Below are 20,000 nucleotides of genomic sequence, written 5' to 3' on the forward strand. Positions count from 1 at the left end.
AGTTCCCACGACTGAGTCTTTCGGGGTTGAGTATTTTAAGCTTGTTTGGGGGCATTTCCATTTGCTTAGCAATGTCTGGACGAGGTAAACAGGGTGGGAAGGCGCGCGCCAAAGCAAAATCTCGTTCTTCTCGTGCGGGGCTCCAGTTCCCCGTGGGCCGTGTGCACCGGCTGCTCCGCAAGGGCAACTACGCCGAGCGGGTCGGGGCCGGCGCGCCCGTGTACCTGGCGGCCGTGCTGGAGTACCTGACGGCCGAGATCCTGGAGCTGGCGGGCAACGCGGCCCGCGACAACAAGAAGACGCGCATCATCCCGCGCCACCTGCAGCTGGCCATCCGCAACGACGAGGAGCTCAACAAGCTGCTGGGCAAGGTCACCATCGCGCAGGGCGGCGTCCTGCCCAATATCCAGGCCGTGCTGCTGCCCAAGAAGACCGAGAGCCACCACAAGGCCAAGGGCAAGTGATTTGACTGGCATGTGAGTTTCCGGAAGAACTTTAAAACCCAAAGGCTCTTTTCAGAGCCCCCCCAACGCTTCAAAGGAAGAGCTAATACCACTTTACGTTTAAAGGAAATAAAATACATGAAGGTAAGCCAATTTAAAATACGGTGATGCAAGTTAGGTGTTCGATAAGAGGACCTGGGTGTTAAAACTCAGGCGGCCTCTAGAAAATAAGTGGGTGAAGGCTGTGATGTGAACGCGTGTAGCAAAAGCCTCATGAAGGTGGATTAAGACGCATTTTTACACTCCAGTCTGGCTCTGGTCCTGAATGGGTTAACTGCCGAGATGTTCTGGGGTCTCTAAACTTCAGATTGCTTTGCAAATTTCTTGGATTATCTGAAAAGCTAACTTCCCAGCTGGCATCGTACCATCCTTCTGTAACCCCAGAGGCTGTTAACATTCAAAGCACCATCTGAAACTTACCCGGGCCTTGAAAAGCTACTAAAAAGTCGGTTCTCTGATTCTAGAGTTGGATGGCAGTTCCAGTTTCTAACTTATGGTACAATTTTAACTGACCTGTTGATGGGGAGAGTGTTAGATTTTAAGAGGCTCTAGCCTGTTACTGATGCAGCCGGAAAAGGTATAGACTAGGGCCCGAGGCCTCCCCAAAACAGCTGCTGGCAGGGATCTGGTAACTCAGCTGCACCAACCCCATTAAGTGACGATCAGGGACAGCGCAGAAATCCTTAGGGTCCTATTCCCTAGGGTTGAATCTTAACCAAGATTTTGTTACGGTTGACCATTCTCCCCGCCAACCCCCTGATTGCCATTGAACCCAGCGCCAACACTTCGGGGATGAGCTTGGCTGACTGGGTGCCAAAGCTCTCCCCGCTCCCATGCCTGCTGTGTGCTTTTTCTTCTGAAGTTAGAACACAGGGTGCTCAAGACAATGGCCGACACCCACTAACCTCTTAGTGTCAGGACATTTCCTGAGCGTCCAGCATATGAATTCATTTAACCCAACACTTAATGTTACCCCATCTTAAAGTTGAGGCCACAGGAACCGAGTGAAGCAACTTGCCTGAGCTCCACAGTCAGGAAGACGGGCCTTCTAACTGCTGCTGGTCTGTAACCCTGCTCCCTGAGAGATTATTGCTGGAATAATGCAACCTGTAAAAAGTGCACATTAAGAGTTAACTTTGACCACATTCCAGTGTTAACTAGTTGTATCCTAAACGCTGAAGTAAGGGAAGGCGGGAGTTCTCCCAGAATCTACATAAAGGGAGGGAGGTAGATATTAACACTGTGAGCACTATAAACCCAAAAAAAAGGGCATCACTTTTTTGCTTTAGTGTGTGACAAGTGAAAGGAGGAACAGGTGGGGAGATGGCTGGGTAAAGATCTGTTGTACTGAATAAACTTGTGAGGAAAGGAGTTACAAAAGACTTGAGTTTGAATTTTCCCTCAGGGTGCCATTTAAAAACGTTTCCATTTGATTACTTAGTAACAAATGGTACATTGTGTTAATCTTATTTATTTCATCTTCAGGGCCCAAAGATCAAGGACCCCAGCTGGTTACATTGTTGATGGCCGGCCTAGGCCCAGCCTGCAATAAACACTTGAGAGAATTCTCTAGTGGGCAGTAAGCTCAGCAGCTTCAGTCGGTTCCCACCCCTTGAGCAGGTCTCTATCTACCAGGGTGCTGGGGAGGACCCATTTCAACTGAGAGAAAGTGAGGAGAACTGAAGGCCCAGGCACCAGGGACAAAAAGCTGATTTACTAAGATGGAGGCCCAGGCAGAATCACCTGTTTATATGGGGCTTTCCACACAAGCACATCAGCTTGACATGGCGCCAATTATAAAGTCCCTTTTTACATTTCCAAAGACTGTGCAGCAGTACCCTTTCTTTTACTCCATCACCCACTTGCTTCATGTTTTTCTGTATTTCTTGAACTCTTTTCTTGCAATATAAGTTTTATAATCAGTTGTAAAAAAAAAATACGCATTTTAGGGGTAGAATTAGGTTAACTTGTAAGGGTTTGTCATCTGTCGATCTTAAATCATAATTCTAAATGTAAATATTCCTGTTAAGTATGATGCACATGTATTATTCGGAGGTGTTAGGAATTTAATTGAGGCTTCCCATGCATACTGAAATTGAAAATAAGGGCTCATAGGTAGCCTCAGAAGTCTTTCCTATTTTATTCCAGTACCTTAATATTGTGTTTTAAAACTAAGATTAGCATCATCAGATCTACTAAAAGATAGCCATCGCCTATATTTACATCTTGAAAATCATACTCTTAATAATAGACAAATCTATGAAAAAACCGAAATATAACCATTCTAACTCCACGAGACATTGGAATATGACATGTGGCCTTCAAAACAAGGTGAAATCTCAGGCATGGAATCACTAGTCCTGTGAGAAAGCAGAATTGCAGTGGTTTGTCTGAGTTGTAGTTTGGGCAGAGGGAGAGAACCGACATGTCTTAGGGACTGGGGACTTAATGCAATTACTCACAATTGCAGCTGTTCCAGAAGGATGCAAGTGTGCTGAGTGAGCCTCAGACTCTGTTACGAGTTGTTTGCCAGTCTGCCAGTCGGAGCGCAAAACCTTTACCATGTTCGTCAGCTCTCAGGGACACCAGGCAGTGGCAGGTGAGAAACAAGACTGCTAACCTTCCTCGTAGGTAGTTAAGCTGTGTTTCATTCACAGCAGCAAAGGGATCCCATTTCTTATTGAAACCAGTAGGACTCAGGACGGCTGAGGATGAGAGGAATTGTCACTGTCGTTCACTGTCATATAAACTTTTGAGAAACTGTTCCTGGCAACACTGATTAAAATTGATTAGTAGACACTTGGCCTTTTGTCCAACACGGTAATATTAGATTAAGTAAATGAAAAAGGAAAAAAGTAGACACTGAAAGAGGGTGTGTACCATCTAGAAACAGAAGGCCCACTCAGGTTGTGTGAGCCTTTATAAACATCATCTATAAATGGAAAGTGTTAAAATGAGCATGTATCCAGTTTTTAACTTAAAGCATAGAAATAAAACAAAAAGGCACCTCCCTCTGCCCACTTCTCACGCCAAATCTTTAACAATTATTCTGTTTAGATTCTTCAAAAGTCAGATTTTATGACCAGATTTCTCGCCTGCCTCTGTCCATTACGCCCTTCCATGATGTAGGGGCCTGGTCTGTCTAATCACTGTGACATCCCAGCCTCTAGCAGGGAGCCTGGCACCTTGCGGGCACACATCTCTAGGGAATGAGCCAGGGAAGGAGTGTGGCCTGAAAGCCCTCAGACCCCACACATGGTTATGGGAGTTTGTGTACGCATAAAAGTCTGCCCGCTAACAGGTGCTCATATACCACTACCCACCCTCCCCAGCTACAGGAATGCAGGGCAGTTTGGGGAAAGCCCCACTTGCTTTCCACACCCTACCTTTCCAGGTCTCTTCACTAACTCCTCCAATGCCATTCAGTCTCCCTCAGGAAGCCCTTAATTCCTGAGCGCCTGCTGGCTGCTGGCTGACGTGCACCAAACAGTCCTCTTGATATGCTGCGGGAGCTTTGGTCATCGATGTTTGCTTTAAATTGTGGAAAGGGGTCATTTCTGCACAGAAATGGAACGATCACTAAGCTGCAGGGACGAGTTTGTCCCTTGGGTGTGTGCCATTGTAGCCACCAGTCCATCTTAAGTTCCAGTCGCTAAGTTTGGAGGGAGATACGTGACTGGTTGGTTCTAGAGCTGCTCTGTCCAAAACAGAAGCCACTACCCATGTGTGACATCTTCAATATAAATAAAAGAATTAAAAATCCGGGACCACATTTCAAGTTGCTGGTGGCTGCCATATTGGACAGCAAAGATACAGGACGTACCTGTTGTCAAGAAAGTTCTATTGGCAGCACTGAGCTAGGTCCTTCTTGCCCCTGTGGGTTGTCATGTTCAGGGACACTCAACGAGCTTCCTCCAGGTGGCGTCTGATAAAACATGGGATGCTTAAATTGCAATCTCAGATACACAACACATAATTGCTTTATTATCCATATGCCCTGAAATACTGCATGAGACATACTGTACTGAGCCAAAAATTGTTGTTTATCGGAAATGCCTACATAACGGAGCACGCTGTGTTTTTATTTGCCAAATCTGGCGACCTTATCTGCAGAGCAAGATCAGACCATCTTCTCTGGGAAGCTGGGTCCTCTCATCACCTGGGGTTTTATGTAAGGAACTGAGAAGCTAACTCCCGAGGAAACGGGTCTGTACGTTTTCTGCTCATGTTCAGGAAGGCTGAGAAAGAATTTCCCAAACATCCTTACTTGGGTGTCTTCTCTCCTTAGGTGTCAAACGCGTGTCACTGCAGAGATGCCTGAATCCGAGTGTCTGTCAGACTCGCCAGTGCTCAGAAATAGATGGACGGCATCCAAGTTCTGACGTCACTGACCCACTCCCCACCTGCAAATTTTTCCTATTGAAAACTTGCTCCGGTCTAATTACTTTGTGTCCCTGTGTGCCCTGGGGATAAGGAGAGTAAAGGGGAGAGAAAGTATTACTGAGGGAAAGCAGCATTCGTCCAAAAATGTGTCTAGTTTTTTTGAATGAGCAATGCATTCGGAGGGTTCAAACAAACCAACAAGGTGTGCATTGAGAATGTCCTCTTCCAATGGACCAGCCCACTGTTCCCTAGGCCATCTGCATTGTTCATTCATGCAAGTGTGAGACAAGAAGGAGTGAGTACCCTATCCCGCACCCCCACCCCCCTGCATTCAATGTCTTGGAGAACTTGCCAGACTGATGCAGGAGCTTCCTGTACCGTCCCCTGGTGGTGGTCTGTGTGGCTGCACAGCAGTTTATGTAACCTGCCCCCTGTTGGGAGTCAGTGGAGACAACTCCGGAATGGTCAGCCCTGATTTACAGCCAGTTGAAAGTGTTCTCATATTCTGCTGTGACGGTGGAAAGGGAACAGAAATTGAAGTCCCTCGTGGTTGGGACTCAAGTTTCTGCCCCTTAAAAACGATGTGGCCTCAGCCAAGGCAGTACCGTTGGATCTCCGTTTCCTCGTCTGGGAAATGCGGGTAACAATGAAGAAAAGATCACGCGTCTGAATTGTTCGGAGCTGTAAAGAATAGCACAAATAAAATTCGTTCATTTTCAACACCATTTCTTGTGTGAGAGTTACGCATACTATATTGTAATAGAAACAGATTCCCCAACCGCTGGCCTGGCACCAGGAAAGGGAAGATGGTGCCAAGTGGGAGGACGACAGTTGCACTGACCTCTCGGGATGCCTCCCTGGTAAATGGCCACTGCCGCCCTCCTCACACAGGGCTTGGGAAGCAGGGCCCACCACGCGCACTCAAGGTTGGGTTTGAAGGTCTCTGCTCTCCATGAAATCTGGGTGTTGGGGGTGGAGCCTGCTTGGCTTTCCGCAGGGCACCCCGTCACCCATGGGTATGTGTATAGGAAACACTGGGACACCTGAATCCATGGAGGGGGGTGTAGGAGACAGAAAACACCTCAGCCTTACCACATGCCTGCAATAAGTGCGTCTGCATACTGAGCGTCTGTGTGCGCGTGTGCATACAGCCCAGACATGCAGCGATGTTCCTTCTGGAACAGTGTGTTTGGGTTCCAGCTGTGCCCAGAGCCTGACTGAGGGACTCACCTGCCACTCCCGAAAATCAGGCTTTTCACCTTGTCACGCAGGGTGACATGCGGGGTCTCAGCTCCCGCTCCCCACACAAGAACACAGGATATGGCGAGGCCAAAAAGGAACACGCACGGAACCATAGGTAGGGGAGTCATACCACTATAGTCTCACTGGAGGCTGGATTCACACGACGTGCAACCTGCTGTCCGCTTTTCTGCCAACCAACTAACTTCTCGAAAGCTGCAATCCGCCGTGCTAACTGCAGTCCGTGCTTGTTAGCTCAGCCACCATCTCCTTGCTAGCCCCCATTTGCTGCTAGCGTAGCCACAGCAGTTATATTAGTGGCCAACGGCTCACTGGTTACAGCTGACGGCCAACTAGCCACAGCTGATGGCCAATCCAATCACAGTTGATGGCCATTTACTACCTGAGCCAGCACCTTTCTATGTGAGGTCGAGAGCCTGGAAACTGCTCTCTGAGCTCTGTCCCCACACACCTGTAAAATGAAATAGCACATCCCAGAGTTTTGAAAACCAGTCAAGTGAGCTGGCACATGACAAAGCACTTTGTTTCCTTGTCTCTGTCTGTGTCTCCCCCTGTCTGTCTCTCCCTCTCATGCCTACGCATATTGGATCACACTATTGTGCTATTTCCGCACGTAAAAGGGTCCTGTCTCCACTCCCAATGACCCCAATGCGTCAGGGCTGATTTGCGTCCACACTCCGGTGGTCTGCACCACCCCACCACCCCACATCCTTCTGTATTGTTTCCCATCTACTGTGTTTTCATATCTGCTTTCCAAATGTTATGAGGAAGCCCAGAACACTCTTCAGATACTCACGCGCCCCACCCCTCACTTGCTTTATGCTTTTGCTCAAATGTCACCTACTCCGTGAGGTCCTCCCTGACCATCCTCCTACTCCCAAAGCGGGAGAGATGCCTTTGGGGGAGGGGCCATGGGCTGGTCCACGATGATGCTGCCAGTGTGGGCTGTCAGCACAGCGTGGCTAGAAATGCCATGAGCACAGCGAAGACCAGCAGGGATGTTTATTTAACCAAGGGCCCCAGGGACTTCCTCTGGGTTGCCTGGCAATGAACTGGGAACAATGCTGCTTGTCTCCCTGTGGGAGGATCAACCAATGTTCCCTGGTGCTGGGAGGCTGGCATTCAGAGCTGACACCCACACAGAAACTGTTTCTCCTTATTCAAGTCTGCTGTCAGGCTTTGTCTATGAAAAGGAACCACATAGGCGGTGGGTCCCCCCTCTGGGGCACAGCCTCTCTGTGCGTGAGCCTGTCCCCTTCCCGGGCACATGGCTCTGAGGGCTGCATGAGGACAGACACATCTGCTGACTTCTGCCCATGAGTTGCAGCAGGAACAAGTGACACCGTGCTTGCTGACAAGACAGACAGAAGCCACAGCAGGAAGACCTGTCAGGAGGAGTTAAATGATCTCTAGTGTGGCAGCGAGTGTAAAGGGGTGGATATACGTTTGCAGTAAGGGGCCAGGGTCTAACTTCTCAATCATCATTCTGCTCACCTTGTGTCTCATCTTCTCACACGCTCTTGCTGAAAGCTACAAACCACTAATTAGCTCTTTCTGTAACTTTCCATTTGTCCCCTTGAATACCCCCAATTTTATGCCCATCTTTTCCCCACCATCTGTCTTTCCTCTCCATTAAGCAGCAACTGTTTTTTAAGGAGCACTTGCAAACAGTAGCTTTCTTGTTTTCACAATAGGTGGTCAGTGTTGAAATATGTGGAGACCCTACTGTGGCTTGGCTCGGCGGACACCAGGCGGAACTCGGTGGTGCTGGAAGGTGGTGCTGGAGTCGGAGTCAGAGCCATGCTGCCCGGCTCCATCCTCAGGCCCCACTGGTGGGATTCCACTGAGGCTCAGAAGCTGGGCCTCAGGGTCAGAACAATAGCTATCCTGGGGAAGATGCTGTGAGACTATGCATTTCCTGCTGGAACTCGGAGCCAATGATATAAGCGTCCACCTGTGGGGTTTATCTGCAACAAGGAAGAGTTGTTCCTTCTCTTTGTGTATTTACATATTTACATATTCATAGCTGTACATTGTATTCTGTGAGTTAAAATGCAATATTACCAATTCTTATTTGTTGCTCAAAGGAACTGTGTGCGTATGTTAACTCACACATACACACATCTATGTCTTGCTAGGAGTATAACTGCACATATATTTAAAAATGTAACTTTATATTAATACTTCTGATTCTAACCCACCACCACAAAGTTAGTTTTAGCCAAATACTATTTTTTCCACCTTTGGGAACACTGGATCTCATTTCTGACAACATGTTTACTGCTTTGTTCAATTCTACTAGACACATAACTAGTTTTAGAGTCGTTAACCCATATCGATGCGAGAACCACTTTTATTAGATTACAGTCTTTATAGATCATTACTTTTGTTTTAGCCCTACAGGAGGCAATCAAGATACGGGTTTCCACCGTTACTTGAGTTAATTTTTATCTTCCTCGACTCCTTCAGTGTTATTATGCTATTAATACGTTTTAGTTCATTTGTTAGTGCTTATATTGCATTTTGGGTCCTCATTCCTATGGCTGTTTGTTTATTTTGCTTACATAAGAAACATTACTATAGCAGTAAGAATGAGAGTTATAAAAAATACAGTCAGAGAACTGCCACTCCCTCCTCACTCCTGTTACTTTGTTCCCATTTCTCCCCTCTTCCCACTCCTTTCTAACCCCCCCCCCCCCAGATATAACCAGTCTTGTTTGGTTTTGGTTAACCTTCTTGTATATCTTTCACACAAATGAGCAGAAAAGTGTGTTTTCTTATATCCTCTTCTTTCCCTCACAGGGGGTATTATATTATGGATACTCCTTTACACTTGGATTTTTCATGTAACCATATGTCCTGGAATTCGCTCCTCCTTAGTTCAGAGACCTTTCTCATTCATCTTGGTAACTACATATCACTCCATATGGGGGTGTGTCCTCGTTTATTCAACCTCTCTCTTAGGTGTAGAAAATAAAGTTCTTTCCAACATTTTACAGTTCCAAACAATGCTGCCATGAATAACCCGGGGTTTGCGACCCACAGTTGTGACTGTTGAATTAAATCAAAAGAATAACAATTTCTATGATCATGTCTACCCCTTTTTAAGGAAAGGTTTATGGAAATGCCCTACTTCAAAAGCCAAGATAAAATGCCTATTTAAAAAGTCCAGAAAGGAAAAAGTCTGTCGCAACAGAGAGTTCTACAGGTTGTCTTCACAGCGCCACCATGCCACTGCTCCTGTGAGGAAGCTGGGGAGGGGCTCATTCGTTTAGCAAAAAACACCTCTTCCCCAAACTCTTGTCTTCAGTAAAGCAGTCAGGGCAACATACTGAAATACAACAGTACAGAATCCAGTGCTTAGAACCCAGAACGGTGGAGGAAAAGCAACCAAGTAGAAGCGTCCCTCTCTCTTTTCCTTTTTTTGTAAATCACATTGTTCCTTCCTCTTAGCACAGCTCCTGTCATGTCCAAAGGGACATGTACACAGAGTTCTCCTCACTTCCCACCACTCAGGGTTCCTTAGAGGCTTTTTTTTTAAAAATTACCTTTTCTGATCCTTAGAGATTAATACACTTGAGAATATTCCAAGACTACAATCGCAGGAGGGCGCCTCCTCCCACTCCGGCCGTCTGAGCCTGCGCAGTGAGAACTGCTTTTTCCGTGGGACACCCAGCATTCATCCAGCCAGTTGTGTAAGTAACTGAAACTACATGCACTGAGCTCTGGTATTTTATGTTTTATTCTAGCTCATTGACAAAGGAACTTTCTGGCCTTGTGGCACTTACTTGATTTTACAACCTTTTATGATTATTCAGACCTGCTGTCTGAAAACCACTGTTTATTAGAGCACATGCTTTGAGATCAGACAGATGTGAGCCAGCATCCTGGAGGCATCTCTTACATCATACTTCTCAAGAGAATTCCTTAGCCTGCGTCAGCCCGTGTCGTCCTACCTAACGTGGGGATACTACCCAGAGCATTGACTTAGGAAAATGCAGGTAGCACACACAACAGTAGCCAGTCAGTGGAAGGGTAATTATTATTAAGAAGGATAAGACGGGATAAGAAGTGGAGATACCACTCTAGGGAGCTCCAGTAGCCCACACGCAACCCACGTTCCGTCTGCCCCCGGTGGCCTCTACTCTCTTTTCTCCCTCGCCAGCCCACTCTAGTGCCCAGTCAGGTGTGAACCCAAGGATGGCGGGATTGGATTGCCGCTGCCCCCACCCTCCGGACCTGTGGCCACATCCAACACAGACTTTTTGGGAAGGACTGAGAAGGGCGAGGCCAGAAATCCCCAGGGACACTCCCATGGCAGGAAACACTCCACACAGCGAGCCACTGGTTCCTAGGCTTGGCTGTGCATCAGAGGAACTTGAGGAACTTGATAAATATTTGAGATTCCAGGACCCACTGGAGTGACTGGTTCAGAATCACGTGACGCAAGACTTTGGAATCCGTATATAAAATTGTTAAAGGAAACAAAGAAACAAACAAAAAACCCACAGGCCCAAAATGACGCCACTGGTATTAAAGGCCTATGATACCAAACCTAGATTTTGTACCTGATCTAACTACAGTTTCAACCTCTCCCAGCAACTTAATCAACCAGTGTGGAGCTTTGTGGTGAAGCACCTGTCAGGTCATCTGTCACAGTGCCCTCTCCATCCCCAAACCCCTTTGCCCCTGGTCCCCCCCCTCCCAAAGAAAGAAGAGGCAATCTGCATGTTAAAAACCCTCCCGTGTTCTTCCCCCAAAGAAAAGATGACCCTACCCAAGAATACTCCTTTCTTTCCTTTCACGAAGAGCTCCCCTTCTCCCAATGAAATCCTTCCATTTTGTACAGCTCTTTGCAGAGCTCGCCTAGCTTCTAGATGGGATGCTGCCTGATTCCTGCAGCACTTCACAAATTCAATTAGATCTTCAGACTTACTCAGTTGAATTTTGTTTCCTAACAAACATACGCACACACCCGAGAGAGTGCTGACTAGCCAGCCAGAGCTGACAGAGCAACGGGAAAGTGGAACCTTTTGGTGTCATCCCTGTTTCGCCATAGAAGAGCGTCACATAAATGCTTGACCTAATAATGGCAGGTCCTCAATGTCTTCTTTAACTCCATCAAATAGTTTGATTCAAACAAAAACCTAGGTGAGTTGAAAGAGCCCAGAATTTTGGAAAGTTTAAGTGGTCCCAAGTCATTAGTAGTAAGAAACACACAGAATAAAGTGAGGCATTTGAGAGGAAAATGACAATTTGTTATGCAAATAGAAGCAATTTACAGGAGTGATTTTGTTTGTCATTGAAAATGAGATAGCCCATTGTGTTGGGATCAAACGCCCATAAATCAGTTTTCCTAATTTGATGGTTTGATGGTTCCCTATTTGATAGTTATCAGTTGGACTGTTTTGGGACCTTATCCTCTCCCTTTTTATTTTAATATATACCACAGGGCACATTTATTTTTCTCCAGCATGCACTAATCACATTGAAAATGTTTATACATTAAGGCCTGAGAAATCGATCATTTATATCACTTTTAGGCCAGGTTCACCATTAATTTAAACAAGACTATTTTGAAACGTCTCATTAATGTTGCGTCAAAGATTTGTATTCTCATTTTTATTTCAGTAATAGGGTCTTGTTGTGTGTGAAGATTTGGGGCAATGGAACCAAAAACAAATGTGGTGTCCATGGCTGTGTTACCACCAGCCCACAGAACAGTATCATGTCCCCTTTAGCAGTGGCCAGCAGTTGTATTTTGTCTGTCAATTACACAGCTTGCAGTTTTTCAAGTCAGTTCTATCCAGACCATTTTCCAGGAATAATCCCTTTAGTTGGGTTTTCATTGCCAACATGTATTCTTTGCGATTGGACAACTACCTAAATGAGCCCACTCTTTCAGAGACCTTGGAAAGGATGTCTTCAGAGGGCAGTGGCTTAACTTGTATTGTCCCTCCGAGTGCAGCTTCTGAGATGGAAATCGGAACTTGTCCTTCAATCCTACCTGTAATTCGTTTCCTTCGTTATGCATAGCGCCACCCGCCTCATGAATCAAGCATATTTGGTGTGTGGACTAGTCATTCATCAGCTATTCAGTAATAACAGGGTCTGAGTTTCTGTAACGATTGGAATAAATATGTCATGATCTACACTTCTCGTTCGTTTCCCTTTATGATCAACGCCTGAATTTCAGTTCTAACTAGTACATTACAATCTGATCCTGAAGCATGGGCCGAAAGAACTCAGCACGACGGCCCACAGAGCCGTCAGAGTGACCTCCGCTTCCACTGTCCTTATGGACACCATCTGCGGGGTGATTTGAAAATGAATCATTTTCCATTGCTGTGTACCCTATGTTCTGGTCTCCCTTTTCTTCCCAAACGTCCTGAGTCTAGGGTACTTAACTCCTGGAGCAGTTGTCCAGGGGAAAGAGAAGCAACCGCCCCGCCCCCAACCCTTGGGAGCAGAAAGGAAGAGTTCTCCTAAGGAATTATTTAAAAACCCAGGTGCCGCAGACAGAAATAAAACCATGCTGCATGGAGTGATGTCCCAGGGCTCCAAAACTTAACCCCAAATGGGCAATAATTTCTTTGACATCGAAGTAAACCAGTTTGATGAACTCAAATGCCCTCGGCTCAATAGACAGGACTCTCCGAGGAGCCTGTGTTACTTCCCTCACTTAAGTGCAGATTTGTAATAAAAATCTTAAGGCCAGTGGCATGGTTTTTGGACATATAAGGAGCTAACCACTTGGAGAATTATACTTTAGAGGTCAGAAAACTCCACAGTTAAAGATCGGTTTATAATTTACGAAGAAAATAGAAAGTTTTGTTTCTCTGAGTTGAAATCTGACGAGCACGGCGAGAAATATTGCTGGTTTTTGACAGAAGGATTCGTGCTTTCCTCATAATTTCAGACCTGCGTGAAGCCTGAGGCTTCGGGGATCAATTTCTGAGAAAAACCGGGCAATTCGGTGTTGGGAATTTTGATATTTTTGGCATTTTTTGAGGTGTAACAAACACAACTCGGGATCCGAGAGGACTCTCTGCGGCTGCCAGCGAGGCGGGCTGGACAGCGCACCAATCACGGCGCAGCTCCGCCCTATATAAGCGCGCGGGCGCAGCGGCGCGGCCCGAGTCCCGGCCAGTGCCTCTGCTTCCGACTCGAGTCCTCTCCGCACGCCCGCCCGCAGCATGTCCGAGACCGCACCCGCAGCGCCTGCCGCCCCGGCCGCCACCGAGAAGGCGCCGGTGAAGAAGAAGGCCCGCAAGTCCGCTGGGGCCGCCAAGCGCAAGGCGTCGGGGCCCCCGGTGTCCGAGCTCATCACCAAGGCCGTGGCCGCCTCCAAGGAGCGCAGCGGCGTGTCGCTGGCCGCGCTCAAGAAGGCGCTGGCGGCCGCCGGCTACGACGTGGACAAGAACAACAGCCGCATCAAGCTGGGTCTCAAGACCCTGGTGAGCAAGGGCACCCTGGTGCAGACCAAGGGCACCGGCGCCTCGGGCTCCTTCAAGCTCAACAAGAAGGCGGCCTCCGGGGAGTCCAAGCCCAAACCCAAGAGGGCGGGCGCCGCCAAGCCCAGGAAGGCTGCCGGGGCGGCCAAGAAGCCCAAGAAGGCGGCGGGCTCGGCCACCCCCAAGAAGAGCGCCAAGAAGACCCCGAAGAAGGCGAAGAAGCCGGCGGCGGCTGCGGGAGCCAAGAAGGCGAAAAGCCCTAAAGCGAAAGCAGCCAAGCCCAAGAAGGCGCCCAAGAGCCCCGCGAAGGCCAAAGCGGTGAAGCCCAAGGCGGCCAAACCGAAGGCTGCCAAGCCCAAAGCTGCGAAGCCAAAGAAGGCGGCGGCCAAGAAGAAATAGGAAGTTCCTTTGGCCAACTGTTAAAAGCTCAACACAACCCAAAGGCTCTTTTCAGAGCCACCCACAAATCTCTGCAAAAGAGCTGTTGCACTTGGAGGGGGGAGTGGCTGGCGGTATAAGGCTGAGGGAGGGGCGTACCTCCGGCAAGGCAGCTGCGCCTCTACCGGCGCCCTGGGAGTATTTCCTTCAAGCGTTATGAGCTGTATGGGGAGGAGTTAACGGGGGGACTGACTATACGTTTGTGTCGTCTCTGCTCCCGGACTCTGGCTGCGGAGCGCCAACACAATTTCCTATGTAACTCCGACAGCCTAGCATACACAGAAAGGGGTGGGGGAACACAAACTTGGGAGCTTCCTGAGGTCCAGGACCTTTATGTTACACTGTCTTGATTAGACGTTTCCATGTTGTACGTTTTTGGGGTAACAAATGAGACGAGTGGGCCGCGCAACACAGCGGTTTGCTGGGCTGGTATTTCCGACTATTCGGCTGCCGGGGGCGCGAGATAATGTGTCTTGCATACTCGCCAACCCTAGCATTTAAGACATCAGCATGACCACTACATACCCCTCTGGTGTGGAACTCAAACTGCGTGTTGTCCCAACGAGCACGGCGTGCTTCCACCCACAATTCTACACTTAAGGGAACAGTTACAAAAAGTTTCCTACACTCAAGAACACTGCACTGGCTTGAGTGGGCCTTTTATAGTAGCTCTAGGTAGTCTAGCGTAGGCTTTCTGATTGGCTCAAGCAAAGCAACTAACTAACCAATGAAAAGGCCGGCCTTCCAATCATTTACGTTCTCATTTGTGACGACACACTAAGAATGATCCAATCAGCAATGAAATCTTACTAGCCTCATTTGAATACACCATCTATAAATAACCGTGGCCTCATTGAGAGTAATTACTTTGTCAGTTACCAGCGATATTGTGACGTGTGACGCTATAATGCCTGAGCCCACCAAGTCCGCGCCCGCCCCGAAGAAGGGCTCCAAGAAGGCGGTGACCAAGGCGCAGAAGAAGGACGGCAAGAAGCGCAAGCGTAGCCGCAAGGAGAGCTACTCGGTGTATGTGTACAAGGTGCTGAAGCAGGTGCATCCTGACACGGGCATTTCGTCCAAGGCCATGGGCATCATGAACTCGTTCGTCAACGACATCTTCGAGCGCATCGCCGGCGAGGCCTCCCGCCTGGCGCATTACAACAAGCGCTCGACCATCACGTCCCGGGAGATCCAGACGGCCGTGCGCCTGCTGCTCCCGGGGGAGCTGGCCAAGCACGCGGTGTCTGAGGGCACCAAGGCCGTCACCAAGTACACCAGCTCCAAGTAGACTCGCACGTAAGCTGCTTGTCTCCCACCCCAAAGGCTCTTTTCAGAGCCACGCATGCTTTCAACAAATGAGTTGTAACTATTTCACTTGAAATGGCTATCGTCACATTCCTCATGGCGAATTTAAAGCTACAGTAGCATTTTGTTTCATTAGAGCGGCGTAAGAAATACTTGCGTGGAACCCAGGCAGTAACTATAGCTACTACAAATTGCGTGCTCACGATGGACAAAGTATACTTTTCCTAGAGCCATTAACCATATCATAATGCATCACATGTCAGTCCAAGTGCATAATTCATTTCCGTGTACAGATCTCCCAAATTGATCAAGGACTTGGCGATGACGGCTCACAGAGCACAGTAGAACGTGGAGTGACAATTTTGTTATATTCATAGTTTGGATTTTTTGTTTTTTTAAACACGTATTACCGAAAAAAGGCCGAAAACAATGGCTGTCTTCACAGAGGTTTTTCTGGTTTGTTTGCAATTAGTCCAATGCATGTGGGGTTCTCCTGCACATGAGGTTAAATGTGATTTTCTCTAGTTAATCTGTTTCCTGACAATTTGATTACTCAGCCAGCCAGCCTTACGCCTGAGGCTCTAGAAGCCAGTGAGGGAAGGGGGAGGAGGCGTCGGAAGGGCAGGCCCGGAGAGGAAGGAAATGGAAGCCCTCTTTGAATCTTGTCAGGTACTATATCTTCTTTCCCAGAAAGTCCTATTTAATTTGTAGTCTTTGGGCAGCATTCATCTTTAAAGTCCCCTGTGTCACAAGGGAAAAGCCCAGCGAGAGTTCAGGTGTCTGACTGGATAGGCAACATTGACCTCAGGACTGGGGCCCCCTTGTTAGTACCCTTTCCTGATGTCCCCGAGGATCCAGAATAGAGGGGAGGTAGAAAGGGGGAGGAAAGCACTCTGTGGCATAAAGGGCTTTTGCTGCTGGGAAATGGATTATTGTGGGGAACATCTGTCTCAGGAGGCACAAGGACCTGGGAGAGAGTGGGCAGGAAGGAAAGTAATCAATGGTTCAGAGTTCTCCAAGAAAATGGGAGGGTAAGTGAGGTTGGGATGGGAGCGATGTGCTGGTGGATAAGGAGAATTTAGGTGGGGGGTGTTTGGCTGAAGGAGGAATGAATTTAGAAATTCATTCTAGTGTCCTCACCATCTCCCAAGCAAACTCAGATTCATGGGTTGTGGGCATAGATTTCCCAAACAGTGTGTGTCAGGCCCAGCAGCCCCAACAGGTGCCTTAGTGGTATGTGGATTATTTTGAACTAAAGACAATTTTAGCCTTGGGCTCAAGAGAAAATTCTGCCCCTCCCTTAACTACCTTGAATTTGAATTAGGCGCCTTGCCCGTAACAATAGGTTATCAGAGATGACCTCTTCTGACCCACTTATAGGGCAGAGCAAATGTCTATTCACTAAACATCTGCTCTTCTTACCCCCAATGACCTTTGGAAGCCCCCAGGCAACTAACCTGCCTTAGGATTTCTTCTATACTTCAAACCCCCTTTCTCTCTGAACTTCACATCTGTGGGGTGTCTGACTCTCCTGCATGTGGGGTTCTCGTGCACGTGAGGTTAAATGTGATTTTCTCTTGTTAATCTGTTTCCTGACAATTTGATTATTTGGCCAGAAAGAACCAGAAGAGGAAAGGAGAATTTTCCCCTTCCCCACGATGGCAAACTGAGTACCTGGACTGACAGTTAAAATCCAGAATATTTTTGATATTCCTAAAAGCAGTGATGAACCACTAAGAAAGTAAGCGGTCTTGGGCCCAGCGGCCTGCTTGGCTTGTGTGAAACTCCAAGCACCACAGCTGGCTTTCACTCAAACCTGAGCTCTGTTGTTTAGGGGGTTATGTGAAGCCTAGCCCTGGGGAGAGCCTGATGAAAAATCCTTGCCCATGAAGCTGAGACACCAGAGCAAAAGCTACATCTTTGGAGTAGAAGCATGAACTAGAAATAAACTCACACAGCACTGATGACTGGAGAGAAGGCCCTGAGCAGGGCAGACCCACCACTGAGAAGGTGAACCACAAGCCCACCTCCACACCGCCTTGTTTCCAGCATCAGTCCCACAGGGATTCAGAACTCCCAGGCTGAGCATTTAATCTAGAGATATTTCAAATTGGTTTTGTACCTCTGAGCAGCTGGTGAAAGCAAACAGGTCTTCCCTGAAGGAATAAACTTCACAATAGGCCTCACCAAATCCCCACCCATAAAATATTAGGTTGGTGCAAAAGTAATTGCGGTTTAAAAGGTTAAAAACAATTGCAAAAATCGCAATTACTTTCACACCAACCGAATAGCAAAGACCATGAGTGAGCTTCACAACCGAAATGAACCAAATAACCACAACCAGGAACACAAGCAACAGTGGAAACAAAAGGAGTAAAAAGACGGAATTAACAGACTTGAAGTGACTTACTGAAAAAAAATTTAAAAAAAGCCTGTTTCATTCGTGTTAAGGGACAAGGAGAATGCAAAGAATGACCGTACAGATTTGAAACAAGAACCAAATGGAAATTCTAGAAATGTGTGTGTATACAATTATAACAAAATTAAAAGCTTGCTAGGTGGGCTTAATAACCAGTTGGACCCAGTCAAAGAATTTAATGAACTACATAATCCAATCTTAAAGAATTATCCAAAATACAGAGAGAGATACAAGAGGTTTAGAATTAGTAGTAAAATTGCCTGACATGCGTCTAATCATAGTACCAGGAGGACAACCAGACAGAATGACGCAGATGAGCGATTTAAAAGATCGTAGCTGAGAATTTGTTAGAATTGATGAGTAACTCATACAATGAGAAATAAATGGAGAAAAAGTGATAACAACACAAGGGGATCACAGTGTGATACTGTGAGTTAAGCCTGGAATTTTCACAACCAAGGTCACTCTGGTTCGCACAGGGCTGTTCCCTCCTATCTCATGATTTATACTTGCTGTGTGTGTGTGTGTGTGTGTGTATAACTTTGTTGGGTTGATGTTGTTTCCTTCTAATCCTTTGTTAAGAGTTGTCCTTTTTTAAATGATTTATGAATGTTTGGCATTAGAATGAAATCATGTGCTTTTTCTCCTTTAACCTGTGCAATGAAGTATAGGTAGATGTGCTAATGTTGATCCCTACTTCATTCCTAGGCCAAATCTTATTTGGTCCTGTTGTATTATGATCTTAAATAATGACTGGATAATTTTAGTATTTTACACGGATTGTTTTCCATCTCTATTCATACATAAAATCACTCTATGATTTTCTCTTTTGGGTTTACCTTTGTCAGATTTTTGTCATGAGGTTTCTGGAAGCTTCAAAAACTCCATTGTGGGGCTCTCCTCTATTAATTATTTATGTATAACAAATTACCCCAAACTGAGCAGTTTAAGTCAGTGAACATTTATTATTTCATTTCATTTCTACGCGTCAGGAATCCAGAAATGTGCACATGTAAGCACAGGCCACAGTCACCTGAAGGCTGGAGCCTCCCCTCCAAGGTGGCCCGCTCACAGGCCAGACTAGTTCTGTGGGCTGTTGGCAGGAGGACCTCAGTTCCTTGCCATGTAGACCTGTCTGGAGGCCTAATTGACTCTCTTGGAAACATGGTAGCTCTTAACACCCAGAAGGAGAAATCAGAGAGAGGAAGAGAGAGGCCACAGTTCTTTTTGTGATCTAGTTTCAAATGTCACACACTCACTTCTGCCACTTTCTAGTCATTAGAAGCAAATCACTTACATCTGTCATGTAGTCAGTAGGGGAATTAGACTCCACCTTTCAAGGCAAGAATGGTAAAATATTTGCGGACATATTGTAAAACTACCACATCATCTATTTATATACTTTACATAGTTGAACGTAAAAAGTACCCCTGCTTTAAAGATTAGGTAGAAATCAGCTGGACAATCACCTGGACCTATTACCTTTGTAACTGGTGGATCTTTAAGAATTCCAGTAATGTAGACTAGCAGCGGGCGTAGAGGCTGGAGCTGAGTTGTCACAGTGGCTCCACAGAATGAGTGACTCAGCCTTTCTGGGGTGCACTTTTCTCGTGGATACAACAAGAATAATAGCAGTACACTACTTCTTAAAGTTCTTTTCAGGACTGAGCGAGATAATTCATGTATAGCTCTTAAAAACAGGGACATTTGGGAGGCACTTAGCCATTGTTACCAATTATTATATTTTTATAGACACTGAATTAAAATGTAAATTACAGTAGCCAATTATCTTCAGCTCAAAAACTAAGGGGAGGTGATGGAAGGAGAACTGACTCTGGGTGGTGAACACACAATGGGATTTATAGATGATGTAATACAGAATTGTACACCTGAAATCTATGTAATTTTCCTAACAATTGTCACCCCAATAAATTAAAAAAAAAAAAAAAAAAAAAAAACTAAGGGGAGAGACTATAAGCATGTGAACTGTTTGAATCCCGCCCCAAGCGGGGTGCCTGTGGGATTTGGAATGCAGTTTCATTATGCAGGAGTGTCTCTTGATTACGCATGAAGTGACTCATTACCTGTTCTTACTAATAATGACTAAAGTGTAGGTAATACTGCAGCAGAAACTTCTCCTAGCACATTAGACGAGCAAATGTGAAAAGGATCCTCTCATTGCATAGCAAATACTAATGTGGATGGCCAAATGGCACCTAACAAATAAACCCTTTTTAT

General features: G+C 46.6%; 3 protein-coding genes and 1 long non-coding RNA gene across 5 annotated transcripts in view; 3 read left to right on the plus strand and 1 right to left on the minus strand.

Annotated features, from left to right (window-relative positions):
* Positions 1-5,611, plus strand: LOC109435945 (histone H2A type 1). Of its 2 annotated transcripts, XM_074318569.1 has the most exons (3): positions 1-587; positions 2,974-3,102; positions 4,792-5,611. In XM_074318569.1, exon 1 carries the CDS (start codon positions 72-74, stop codon positions 462-464), a length of 393 nt encoding a protein of 130 aa, XP_074174670.1. In that variant the 5' UTR covers positions 1-71; the 3' UTR covers positions 465-587; positions 2,974-3,102; positions 4,792-5,611. The 2 variants fall into 2 exon arrangements, with proteins under 2 accessions (XP_074174670.1, XP_074174671.1); XM_074318570.1 differs by lacking the exon at positions 2,974-3,102.
* The window catches only part of LOC141568467 (uncharacterized), a 23,196-nt gene continuing 8,630 nt past the window's right edge, over positions 5,435-20,000 (minus strand). Inside the window, exon 3 of the long non-coding RNA XR_012491606.1 lies at positions 5,435-5,567. This is a non-coding gene — a long non-coding RNA (uncharacterized LOC141568467). The remainder of the gene's footprint in view (positions 5,568-20,000) is intronic.
* On the plus strand, positions 13,296-14,121 carry H1-4 (H1.4 linker histone, cluster member). The gene has a single exon (XM_074318568.1). It carries the CDS (start codon positions 13,343-13,345, stop codon positions 13,997-13,999), a length of 657 nt encoding a protein of 218 aa, XP_074174669.1. The 5' UTR covers positions 13,296-13,342; the 3' UTR covers positions 14,000-14,121.
* Positions 14,461-20,000, plus strand: part of LOC109435953 (histone H2B type 1-M) — a 7,050-nt gene continuing 1,510 nt past the window's right edge. The window contains exon 1 of the mRNA XM_019714193.2: positions 14,461-15,334. Within this exon, the coding sequence (XP_019569752.1) occupies positions 14,946-15,326 (381 nt within the window). The 5' untranslated portion in view covers positions 14,461-14,945 and the 3' untranslated portion in view covers positions 15,327-15,334. The remainder of the gene's footprint in view (positions 15,335-20,000) is intronic.

This window comes from Rhinolophus sinicus, linkage group LG14, assembly GCF_036562045.2.
Source record: "Rhinolophus sinicus isolate RSC01 linkage group LG14, ASM3656204v1, whole genome shotgun sequence".
Classification (NCBI taxonomy): domain Eukaryota; kingdom Metazoa; phylum Chordata; class Mammalia; order Chiroptera; family Rhinolophidae; genus Rhinolophus; species Rhinolophus sinicus.

Coding starts and splice junctions, on each gene's coding strand:
- LOC109435945 (XM_074318569.1), top strand. CDS start 72: ATGTCTGGACGAGGTAAACAGGGTGGGAAGGCGCGCGCCAAAGCAAAA.
- H1-4 (XM_074318568.1), top strand. CDS start 13,343: ATGTCCGAGACCGCACCCGCAGCGCCTGCCGCCCCGGCCGCCACCGAG.